General features: G+C 46.7%; 1 protein-coding gene across 1 annotated transcript in view; it reads left to right on the top strand.

The window, feature by feature from the left end:
* Positions 1-12871, top strand: part of OSBPL10 (oxysterol binding protein like 10) — a 310546-nt gene that overhangs the window by 95137 nt on the left and 202538 nt on the right. Inside the window, exons 2-3 of the mRNA XM_046002875.1 lie at positions 8420-8595; positions 11654-11733. Of these exons, the coding sequence (XP_045858831.1) occupies positions 8420-8595; positions 11654-11733 (256 nt within the window). The remainder of the gene's footprint in view (positions 1-8419; positions 8596-11653; positions 11734-12871) is intronic.

Below are 12871 nucleotides of genomic sequence, written 5' to 3'. Positions count from 1 at the left end.
TATTTTAATCCACAGGAGTATCTTAACGGTTTAGAGCTATGAACTGTATCATTAGATTGCCTGAGTTAAAATCTAGCCCCATCATTTCCTGTCTGTAAGATCCTGAACAAGTTACTCTTTCTTCACTTGAATTTTTTCCCTGTAGAAAGAGGTTATGATCACATCTATTTCCTAGAACTGCTGGGAGCTATAAATGAGTTAATATGAGTAATAATCCATGGCATGTAGAAAGTGCTCTGTGAAGATTAGCAGTTGTTTTTACTAATGGTTCAGCTTCCCTATCTTTAGGATTTCTGAAAACTAACATAATGGTTGTGTTACAGACAGTCCATATCCTGCTAAGTTTTTCTGATCGATTGAGATTGGACCTGTATCGCATGCCCAAATGTTTGGGAATGACGGAGTCCTTCTGTAATTCTCCTGTGATAGCGTCTACTTGTCCCCTGGTTGGTGATGAGCCTTAAGGCCCTCTCACAACTTAGTACCTTCCGGAGGATGTTGGAATCTCTGCCTCATGGTGCTATGGGGCATGGACGTGGAAGTGGTGGACTTCTCTGGTAGTAAGTCGAATAGTAAGTAGAAGACTCTTGGAATGGTCATCAGGAGGCCGTGACCACCAGCTGACCCCGTGAGCTGGACCTGGGTATTCAGAGGACTCTCAGCTCCTCCCGTGTCCTAGGAATGTGGGTTCTGCTGCCCTTTCCTGCTCCTAGAAGCTGCTCCAAGGATGCAGCCTCGAGATGGTGATGTGATAGTGAGAACACCTGCGTGGTATCCGTGATCTTTAAGGTTTGGAGGGTGGGCACGTGGATTCGTTTTGCTGCTGCCCAAGGCAGGCCTCCTGTGTAAATTCTCTTTGCGTATTAAACTGCCACCTACCCACCGGGAGGGGCTTGGCCCCTCAGGTCCCTCCCTGTCCTCTTTTTTTTTTTTTTTTTAAAGATTATTTATCTGAGGGGAGAGAGAGATCACAAGTAGGCATGTAGACAGGCAGAGAGCGAGGGGGAAGGAGGCTCCCTGCTGAGCAGAGAGCCCAATTCAGGGCTTGATCTTAGAGCCCTGAGATCATGACCTGAGCCAAAGGCAGAGGCTGAACCCACTGAGCCACCCAGGCGCCCCCTTCCCTGCCCTCCTTAAGCTACGGTTTCACATAACACCTGGGAAACTGAATGGGTTGGGAATTCATGGACGGAACATGGCCATCCCATCATCGCAAGTTACAAGACTTAAGCAGATCTCAGACATTCAAGTTTGGCTAAGATTGAGGAGGCCTTGGAATTTGTAAGGTTTTGGCACTTCCTCTCCAGGTTATCATGAGAGAAGTTCTAGAAGATTTCTCTTCTGTGTTCAAGTCAAGAACTCTAAGGATTATGAGTGTGAGCCCTTCCCCGTGAGGAGACCACAATGATCAGGTGTTACGGCTCCCCTGGGATGCAGGAATACCCTCTCACGTGTGACTGGGGCTCTGAGGAGGCAAGTCTGTGGAGAACTTCCATATGCTGCTCTCTGGAGATGAGAAGGGCTCACTGGAGGTGGTCAACAGACGGTGTCAGGTTTGAAGACTTAAGGTGAATTTAGGAGAACACACCCACAGTTTGATATTTCCCCACCTCCTTCACATACTGAGTTTGCTTTGCAGATTTTCATTTTTCTGTAAACAGTAGGTGGGAAGTTTTAGAAATGTGATTCTAGGTGTCAGAAATGGTGATATTTTATTTTTATATTTTTTATTTTTATATACTTATTTTAAAAAAAGATTTTATTGGGGCGCCTGGATGGCTCAGTGGGTTAAGCCGCTGCCTTCGGCTCAGGTCATGATCTCAGGGTCCTGGGATCGAGTCCCGCATCGGGCTCTCCGCTCAGCGGGAGCCTGCTTCCCTCTCTCTCTGCCTGCTTGTGATCTCTCTCTGTCAAATAAATAAAATCTTTAAAAAAAAAAAAGATTTATTTGACAGAGATCACAAGTAGGCAGAGAGAGGGGGAGAAGCAGACTCCCTGCTGAGCAGAGAGCCTGATGCAGAGCTCAATCCCAGGACCCTGAAAACATGACAGGAGCCAAAGGCAGAGGCTTAACCCACTGAGCCACCCAGGTGCCTCAGAAATGGTGATATTTCAGTTGATAGAAGGGAATGGGTGGGTGGGGCAGCTGAAACCTGAGTAATCAGCGTGTGTAGGGCTGGTAAGAACTGCTCCTTGAGCTCTGTGCTTACACCTGTCAAGTTCTCTTGTGGCTTGGGCCGGTGGAGGAGGGGAGGATGTCCAAGGCAGGGAAATTCAGCCTCTGCGAGAGGGTCCTCTGTCTCTGCCATTTTGATGTGCCAGTGGGGTGTGCGCTGGGGTTCCCGAAGAGTCGGGCAGCAATAATCCAACCCAGAAAAGCATCTTAAGTGGAAGACCAAGGTCAGTGTTGTCCTTGGTGGGGGTAAGGCCACTGCTCAGACATCCCCAGCCTGCCGTGTCCGGTGAGTTCCAGCAGTGGGGGCAGGTGCTTCTGAAGACAGGGTGCCCGAGGAAGGTGAGACCCATCTCAGTGGGAAGGACCGCCTGACTACCTGTGGGTAGCAGAAGCTGGGTCCTCCTTCCTCATTCATGTGGGGCTGGGGTGGCGGGTCTGGCAGACAAGGGGTCCCTGAGGTTCTGGCCCCAGCATCAGGTGTGGAGATGAAGGACTGGGCCTCCAGGGAGACGTGAAAGTCCTGACCGCCTATTGGAGATAACACAGATATGAAAGGTGTCTGCTCAGCTGCCGTCGGGAGGTGAGCACCTCTTCTTCCTCGGACCTTTACTCTTGTTGTTTTGATTTTCACCTTTCAATTCAGATGAAGTGACTTAGCTTTTTGTCAGGACCAGCCTGTCTACTAAGTTCGCCTTCAAAGGAAGTTTTTTCCACTGCATTTTTTCCTCTTTATAATTCTCTTGTGGTTTGGTTGCACCTTCTGCCTGTCTGCGTCCGGGAACTTCTTCCCAAAGCACCCCCTCCCCCCAACCTTTCCCGTGACATTTCTGCTCCCGGCTAGGGTTTGGCCTCATGGCTGTTGGTGTGCTTTTAGGGTCCGTTCCTCCCTGCTCCCAGTATAAAAATGGATTTTTCAACTTTCGGATGCTAAACTTGGACCTTAATGAAACTGTCAGGCAGCTGGGTGAGATCAAGAAGCTACAGGTGTAGACAGATAAGCCAGGGGATGCAAGAATTGGAAAGCAGTGCTAGGAAAGGGCTGCGGCTGTGTGTGTGTGTGTGTGTGTGTGAGTGAGTGAAAGTCAGAGCATGTGCAGGGGAGTGTGAATGTGTGTGCCTGTCCGAGTAGGTAAAAGTGTGCTGTGAGTTCAAGAATGTCGACATGAGTGCAGAAGTATGAACGCGAGTATCTGTAAGTGTGTGCAGGTGCGTTTGTGGGACCATGTGAGTGTCCACATCTGTGAGTGTATATGGAAGGTGGAGTGCGTGCATGCACGTGTGTGGTGTTTCTAAGCAGTGAGGCATGCCTGAAGCATAAGCAAGACAAGGGCTGGTCCTCCGTCCTGCCAGGAAGGCCTCTGCCACGTGCCATGGCTCCTGGCTTTGGAACTAGCCAGCTGTGTCCCCAGGAAGCTGGCCTGCCAGCAGTGAAGACGCCTCTCCAAGTGGGGTTGTGTTTTCCCCTGGTTCTCACTCCCCAGCATGTTCTTTGCTTTGTTAATGCGGCAGGTACACTCTGTGTACAGTGAAGTTTACCTTCACATCGGGTTGCATGCTAAAGCCTGAAGACACTAATTTAAAAAGAGAGTAGGAATTAGGTTTGTCTTAATCATTTCTCTAGAAGGAAAGACCTGTAAGAATGGTTCAGGATTTTATCTAGCAATTTCACTTGGGCTTAGAAAGTCTCATTTAGAAATATGGCTAACGTTTCCTATTTAGCAGGAAAGCTGTGACTTTCAGATACTGCTCCAGGCTCCGAACAGCAGTAACTGACAGAGCCATGACCCAGTGGGGAACCAAATTTAATTTCATTCCTCCCAGGGGATGTGACCAACCGGGATTGCCCTCCTTAATGCCGTGTGGACAGCTCTCACCTTCGGTGACACAAGCTAACTTACCTTTCAGAGGCCGGCCTGAAGGGACACTTTGTTGAGTCGGCTATAGTTTTTAATCTGTTGGTACTCCATTGCCTGTCTCCAAACACGATCATTTCTCGTTGTCTTCAGAAGGGGAGTAAATTATTGATGACCTCCCTTAGTGCTCATGATTCAAACCTGCACATTTGCATTTAAACTATTTTAGAATGCAGTAGAAGTGGTTTCCCTCCCCCTCTGTGACAGGTTAAAATTAAGATGTAGGTTTGAAATACGTATTATGAAAAATCATTAATGCGTCCCCATATCCTGCATAATGGGACATCGTTTGCTTATTGTCATCCCTATTGGGCAAAAGAACATCAAATTCATTTCTTTGCATCAGCTTCTGAATAATGTCTTTGCAAGTACACAGTGAGTTATTTAAACAGGATGCATTTGGGAAGCTGCCTCTGGGAGCGAGGAAAGCTGACAGCTTCCTAATCAATGAGGAGTTGGTAGAAGCAAGAAGGAGAAAGATGTCAAAACCTTTCTCCCTTCCAGCCAATGGTGCATGCCTCTTCCTTGAAGCCTGTTCAGTTCCCTTTCCTCTTCTACTTCCTCCAGGAAAGTGGGTATGTTTTTGGACGGGGGATGCTGCACTCTGGCCTGGGAGGGTGGGAAGGACACAGAGTGCTGCGGTCCGAGCCCAGTGTCCTTCCTTACACTTGTGAGGAGTGTTACTGTTAGTGCTCTGCCTTGCCGAGAGCGTGTCTGCCTGGCCACAATGACGTTCGATATAGGTCAAGTTGAAAACATTTACCCCTAAGGAGAAGGCAGGGCCAGGACTTAAATAATTTGATCATTGGCAGCTCAGAAATTACCCTGCTCTCTTGTCGAAGGAGGGTTTTTTGGGTGGGGGGAATTTGGTTTTTGCCACACAGAGAGTTGGGACATATTCTTCTTCCACTGAGCAGGGAGCCTGGTGCGGGGCTCCATCCCAGAACCCTGGGATCAGGACCCGAGTCAAAGGCAGATGCTTAAGTGACTGAGCCACCCGGGTGTCCCCAAGTTGGAGCAAATTTTAAGTAGGACAGGGGCACCTGGCTGGCTCAGTCAGTGGAGCGTGCAACTCTTGATCTCAGGGTTGTGGGTTTGAGCCCCACATTGGGTGTGGCGATTCCTCAAAAGTAAAATCTTAAAAAAAATGTTTTTTAAGTAGGACATAAAAATAGAAATACTTTTTGTTTATTTGTATGTGAATTTGTAAGGCTAACTGCTGTAACGCATCTTGATCGTATTGGCCTAATTCAGCAGAACTTTCTTATTCCTATACCAGCCCGATGTGGGTGCTTCTTAGCAGGTGGTTCTCCCAGGCGGAGATTCGGGGACCCAGGTCCCTTATCTCTTTGCCATAATTGTTGCGGGGTTCCCAAGTTCACCTGCAGGTTGTCTCCATTTCCAACCTGTGTGTGTGTGTGAGAGAGAGAGAGAGAGAGAGAGAGAGTGTGTGAGAGTGGGTGTGTATGTCTGTGGGCCGGAGAGAGAGAATGTATGTTTTATGGGTGAAGCCTGCATTGCTTTTGCTCACATCCTATTGGCTAAAACTCAAATGGCAAGACCCTCAGTGCAAGGGAGTCTGGGGAATATATCCTGGTGGTGTCTCCTAGAAGAGGCAGGCAGCGTGGAGGTCAGTGCCTCTCCACCTTGTGCTGCCTCAGAATCACCTGGAAGCCAAAAACACTGCTTCCTGGGCTCCTCCCCGAGTTTCAGACTCAGTGGGTCTTGAGTGGGGCCCAAGAATTTACATTTCAAACAAGCTCCCAGGTGATGTGTGGAGTAGGGACTTCAATTTGAATTAGTTCTGTCTGTGACGCATTTCCGTGTCTGATTTATCCACGCTCCTCCTGAAAACCAGAAGTCGGTCTGTATCATCCCCGTCTAAGGTGCGGGAGGGAAGGAGATAGGTAAGCGCGGCCAACCGTCTCTGCCGGGCTACTCGGAAGGTTAGAAATAATTACGAGCGGAAGATTTCTTTTTCTTTCTTTTTTTTTTTATTTAGCATAAATGAGTGGAAGATTTCTTAGAGGAATTGGAAGACTGGGACTTGGGGCGTCGGGCACCCTGCTCTGGGAGGGAGCTTCCAGCTTGCTGGGTTGGCTCTGTTGGAACAGGAAGGTGGGGAGAATAAATTCCTAAGCAAGTCTGGGAGAGGTGACTCGAGTGGCGGCTTGGAGAGGACAAGGGAGGGCTGGCACGACAATCAAAGGGGGGTTTATGATGGCTGGAGCGAACCAAGACTTGCCCTTGCACTGTGAGTTTCTTTGGGTCTCAGGATATCTGTAAATTGGGAGTGACAACGTCTAACTGCTGGGCTACTGTGAGGATGAATTAGATCAGAGGGTTGTAAGTTTTCTTGGTTCATGGTGCTTCCATGTGAAGAAATCCCTAAGTTTCATTTATTAACTGGTTAGCTCCAAACCACTTCATACATATTTATGTTTCAGCACCTTGGTATTTGAAAAAATAATAATAAACAGGAATGGAAAAAAATCTATTTGTTTAAAGAACGCCAATTACTTATGGATGGGATGTATGCACCTGTGGGACCTTAAATGGCTTTTGAACCTTGGAATCGTATTGGGCATCACTGCCCTCCTTTCCTGTTCCACGATGATGTTTGCTTCTTATCCCAGCACCACTGGAAACCCTACTTTGCAAAAGCTACCATGTTGTTCCAAGGAACATAGTGCGATCTAACATTAACCTGTGAAAACAACCTAATATAGTATGTGTGTGGCATTTGACCCGTGTTGAGGATTGCCGCTTATCTCTCAAAAACATCAACTATTTTTGGAGTGCCTCTGTGGGTTCACAGTAGTGACCAGGTGCTTTGGTGCCTGGCTTGGAAACTGGAATTTGGTGGGTGGGGTTCCCCCCTTCATTGATTCATTGAACCAAAGTTCACTGAATATCAGTGAAGTGTCCGGCACTGTACTGGGCGCTGGGGGGAACATACTTCTGCTTCCAAAGGGTGTAGAGTCTAGTCGATGTGGAATTAGAGGCTCCAGGAATAGACTCCCACTGGGGCCTGGCTGGGAAGGATGATTTCAAGGTGCCATGAGAGCTTGTGGGAGGAAGAGTTGAGTATCCGGAAGTTTCTCAAGTTGGTGGTGTTCGGGAGTTGGTCCCGAAGACTGAGAAGTTAACATTGCAAGAAGGCAAAGAAACTTCCATCTAGGCAGAAAGAACAGTGTTCTGGGAGGGTGTTTTTCAAACTGGGGAAGGACCCCCTCCTCCTCCCCTCAGTTACATTGTGGTTGATTCATGACTAGTGTGTAGCTTGTATGTACCGTGTGTGTTGGGCAACATCCAGGCTGTTCAGTGAGACCGATCCACCCATCAACACCCATCGGGTGTTGAAGCAAAGCCAAACTGCAAAGCTGTTGTAGACTGGAAACAATCTGTGGGCCACGCTTGGAGTAACTGTTCTAGACAGGGAGGAACGGCATGAATCAAGGTCCTGGGGTGTGGGAGATGACCTGGGGACTCAGGGCGGAGAGGAAAGGCTGGTGTGAGTGGAACAGAAAGCAAGAAAGTGGAAAAAGCAGCAGGGGCTGTTGTGAGCCTCTAGACTGCAGGAAGAACTTGCGTCTCAGACGAAGACCTTTTTTTCCTGGTGGAGAAGGGGAGGTTGTTGTGGTGACTTCCTAGGTGATAGGTTGAGTGTGTAAACAGGCCACATGTGTAGCTACAAAGATCTGTTTGAGTGACTTAAGTAACTTGCTGTCCCTCTGCTTTTTACCTTGCAATGGCGTCATGGCCTCCCAAAGCAGAATGAGTTCTTGGAGGACCTGCTGGAGTGTGCACCCAGTTCTCTGACAGGTGACCCCTGGAGCTCGGGCTCCATAGAGTTACCCAGGCCACTGGCAGGAAGCTCAGGGCTCAGCTTGCTGTTCCCTGGGTGTAAGACAACCTCTCTTAGAGGCTTAGAAATGCCAGCTGTTCCTGTGAAGTCCTACAGAGTGTGTTACGTAAGGCTGTGTCCCAGTGCATCTGCTTGCCTTTTTGTGTGGGGGGGAGAGGGGTCATTTGGGGGTTTATGGTGGTATCCTGGGCACCAGACAAGGCAATGGTCATTGCACCCAATCCAGAATGGACTCAGCCCTTGCCTTGCCCCAATGGCCCATTATAAGCACCATTCTGACCTAAGAACCCAGGACTCTCTCCGTGCTCGTGGGCTGACTTCTCTGGGGCGCCCGGGAGGGACTTTTGGTTTCCACCTTCTTGAGTTGAGAGCTTTGGCGTTGATGTAAGGATTGCTTTCCTCCTCTGCCATGAGGAGTGGGCTGGAGAAGGAAAAGTGATGCACTGTGGTTTCTCTGCGCAGGTACTTTGTGCTGGATTTTGAGGCTGGCATCCTGCAGTATTTTGTGAATGAGCAAAGCAAACACCAGAAGCCTCGGGGAGCCCTGTCTCTGTCTGGAGCCATAGTGTCCCTGAGCGACGAAGCCCCGCACATGCTGGTGGTGTACTCTGCTAATGGAGAGATGTATAAACTGAGAGGTATGTTCTCCTGCTAACTCTTCCCGCGGGTCTCAGGGGCTGCACCCCTAGTTATCATGGGGATGGCTGTCTTGTGTGTGTGTGTGTGTGTGTTAACAGTTTGCTGTGTTCAAGAACTCTGTGGTGACAGACAGACACTGCCTCTCTTAATGCCTGGGGCGGGGAGATGGAGCTGACATTAGGAATTGCCTTTCTTGAAAAACTGCAGAATTAAGGACAGAGGAAAGGGGAGTGACACTAAAAGCCAGCTCAGCTCTTGGATTTCAGATTTTTCCTTTTAGCTCAGTGTGTATTTTCGTGGACTTTACAGATTGAGTCTTCACTACAGTCCCCTGTGGGGCTATGCTGTGAGGACAAAACAAACCTGTCAAGGGTCAAGGCACCCCTCCGCGCCCCGACTTCCTCTAGAACCATCTCTTAGCAAAGGGCCCTGTTACTTATATTGTATTTATTCTGGTATGGTATTAGAGTCTGATGAGGAAGCCATCTGCCTGGGGTGGAGTTAATTTTTTGTCTTGCTTTTCCCCCTTCTCTCTGCTTCTTGAAAACTGAAGCCTGTAGGAAGCCCCCCATTGAGCTGTAACTGGAGGTCCTGCCACCCCCAAGGCACATCCATCATACAGGTTTTTAGCAATGCCAGGCCTGACGGTAGCAGTATAATTAATTGGATGGCTAGATCATTCTTCTAGCATTCCATCATAGTTGCATTGCCAGGAAAGTTGTCAGTTTTCTTCTAATGAAATAATAAAAACAAAAATCCAAATGCCCATGTTGGGGTGTGTGTGAGTCAGTGTTATTAAGGTCTGAGGAAGGGAAGAGCTTGTATGTATTAAGTGTTGGGAGTTGGCTGAGAATTCTGCCTTCTTATATTCTTCTTTGCCCGGGTAGGTGCTCAGTACAAAGAACAGGCTCTTTCTCTCCTTAACCCCAAGAAATTGACGACGATAGGTTGGACTCTGCAAAGCCAGACCCAGGACCCAGCCTCCTTGCCTCTCAGTCCAGTTTTCCTGGTTCCACCTCCAAGCTTTACTGCCAAGAGATGGAATAAGCTAATGGTTCTTTATTATCTATACACAAGTCATAATTCAGAATCTATAAAACAATCCAGGAACCTATGAAATAAAACTACCTACAGTTGAAAAAAGTTTTTCAGTTTCTGGAAACGTGGAAGATTCATGTTCTTTTTGGAGATTCACGGAGTGTGTGTTCCAGCTGGCTAGATTTATATGGTCCTTGCTTTCGTTTTGTTTATTGCTGAATAAATTGTTAGAGCAGAAACGAAAGCAGGTGAAAAACTTAATGGCACTTTCCCCCACCGCCCCCCCACCCCCGCCTGTGGTTTATCAAATGACACAAAACCACACAAATGAAAAGAAATCCAACGAATAGGACAATTGATCCATCTCATTTTGCCTTTTAAGAGTTGATACTATTCTCAGGATTATTAAACCCCAGGGGTTGGTTGGTTGGTTGATGTTTCTTTTTTTGTTTTGTTTTGTTTTTTTTAAGGGTAGCTTTAATAGCAAATACAAAAGTTTTATCTGTGTGACGTTATCGCAAGGGCTAAATTTAGCTTAAAGTTAGCAACTGCAGAAAAGGTGGGATAAATTTCAGCAGATACATGGCTGGTCCTTGGCTCATCCCCAGAGGATCTGGGTGTTGGTTTACTCGAGCACATCTCACCTACATGTAGAGTTGAATGAGTCTTGATGTCAGTAGTTGCACGGCTTCTGAGAGTGTTTTTGGTACCATGAACTGGCAGTTCTTCACCTTTCCTAAAGGAAAAAGGCTCTAGTTTCTGCAGAATCCTTTGGAAGTCAAGTTTACCTGGTCTTAACGCTGGCCTACCCCTCCAGGTGTGTTCACCCGAAAGTTCAAGCTGAAGTTGCGTTGTACTGACAAACAACCCCGAGGCCCGTTTTTGTAAACAATTATAACTTCCAAGGGAATCTTTGTTTCCTGCCTAGTCAACATTCATGCAATTAATGTTATATTAAACTATTTATGCAGTTAGTTATGCAGTGAAATGGATGACTTAGATTTTATTAGAACCTGTTATGTGTCCATGAGAGTTTAAGAAAATGATGTGATCTATTTGAGACGTGGGAGTGTAGATGGAAGATAATGACCATACACTTGGCCTGTATTTTAATGTCTCTTTTGGGGGAAATTTGAGGACCGCTAAAGCAGCGAGTAGAATGTTGTTCTGTCCAATCATAACATGAGTCATTGAGGACACATATGAAAATAATTCAATTGAATGCTTATTTTGTAGATCCTGGTAAGTCCACAGTACAACTCTGGAAATGCCCAAAGGCTCTGAAAAACTATCCTCTGAGCTTCTTATTTGTCACACATATAGAGGCACTTAAAAATAATCACGTTTTCGCTTCCCTGCTTTTAATTTTTATTAATGAGAGTGCAGGGAAGGGGGTAGATGGAGATGGAAAAGGGAGAGAGATTCTAGCAGCCTCCCTGCTGAGCACAGGGTCCCACGTGGGGCTCGATGTCAGCGTCCTGCTCCACTCAGGTGCCCCTCTGCTGCCTCTTTAAATAACTAGAAATGAGCAGGCACCCGAGTGGCTCAGTTGGTTAAGTAGCACCTTTGACTCAGGTCATGATCTCAGGGTTCTGGGATGGAGCCATGCTGAGCAGGGAGCCTGCTTCTCCCTCTCCCTTTGTCTCCCAGCTTGTGCTCTCATTCTGTCTCTGTCAAATAAATAAAATCTTTAAAAAAAAAGAGAGAAATGACTTTTTTCAGAGGAGGTTAAAAAAATGACAAAATTGTTCTTAGACATTTTGGAGTATGTTTGTAATGTGGTTTAAGAGGGAATTTTCTGTTGATATTAAGTGTAATTTTTTTTTTTTTTTGGTCTGTTTGCCGTGTGTTTGTTTTGGTGTAGGCACAGGCTGCTTGAGAATATTGTGATCTGCCTTCGTTCTTCCCTTTGTTCTCTCCATCTCACTCCCTGGGCCCCCCCACCTGCTTAGGTGGGTGTAGAAGTAGGTTGGATACGTTTCGGAACAATCTCTACAAGCCGTTTCTTCTCTATTTTAGCTGCCGATGCAAAGGAGAAACAGTTTTGGGTGACTCAGCTTCGAGCTTGTGCCAAATACCACATGGAAACGAGTTCTAAGGTAAGTAATCACTGGGGAGCAAGGAAGCATTGGAGTAATTTGGATTAGCTGCCCTTTAGCCCAATTAACCTGTTTCTTTGGGGAAGCTGTTTTTCATGCTATTTTTGAAGTTACCCACCGTACTGGAATTCATATTGTCCTGCTGCATTTAAATCTAAAACTAGGAGGAGAGTAGTAGGATTAGCTTGTAGGTAGAAGGAAGAGGCCTGCGGGCACCTCACTGGAACTGCTTCCGGGAAGACCCTTCTGTTGCTTTGCGCCTTGTCAGTTTCAGCAGCGGTTAATGTCTGTTGAGAAGCCTGAGTGCATGATTTTGCTGTGGCGGCAGGAGAGTCCGATTTCCTGTTCATGGAGACTCGTTGTTGTCAGTGATCCTTAAATAAAACCTAGACCCCACACTGACGAAGTATCCTGCAAGGAGCTGCAGCGTTCCAAGTGTAGGAACATTCTCAGATTCTCAGGTAATTTGGCATCCAAGTGTGAATTCGGGATTGGGTAGGAGGTCTTAGATCAGATATGCGGGAGACAGGAGGTAGGTATTTTCATGGATGATTTGGAGAATTTCCTAACATTAGAATATAGGAAATAATTGCAAAATAAATTTATTCAGGGCAATAAATATTTGTTGACCTCAACACTTAAAGGACTACCCCTTTTATATCACTAATTCCAATTTAGGCACGGTACCTGATTACAGTGTTTTTCCACATTCAGTGCATCCAAAAGAAAGACCCACATATGAAACTTCTGATGATTTTAATCCTGTAGCCAGTCTGCTGTCTTGCCCAAGGCCATGGGAAATGTCTTGCTTACGTACACCTCCCTGTTCTGCCTCCAAGTACAACCTGAACTGATTTCTTCATAATGACTGTGTTCACTGTTAATTTTGTTTCTTTTAAGAGGCCTCCTTTTCCTTGACTTGCTTACTGCTGTTTCACTCTCACCCTTCTTGACATCCCCCATAGGTAGGGCCCTATTTCTAAAGCTTTTTTCTCTCTGACTTGCTTTATTTTCTAGGAATTATGGTAGGAGTTCTGGACATTTCATTAGTATTTTATAAACTCTTAGGGCAGTTAGATTTTTTTACTTTTTATGTATATCTTTTTCTTTTTTTGTAGAACAGAACAGGGGCACCTGG

This window comes from Meles meles, chromosome 4 (genome assembly GCF_922984935.1).
Source record: "Meles meles chromosome 4, mMelMel3.1 paternal haplotype, whole genome shotgun sequence".
Taxonomy (NCBI): domain Eukaryota; kingdom Metazoa; phylum Chordata; class Mammalia; order Carnivora; family Mustelidae; genus Meles; species Meles meles.
The sequence above is the reverse complement of the archived record's forward strand: the minus strand, read 5'-3'. Positions and strand labels throughout refer to the sequence as shown.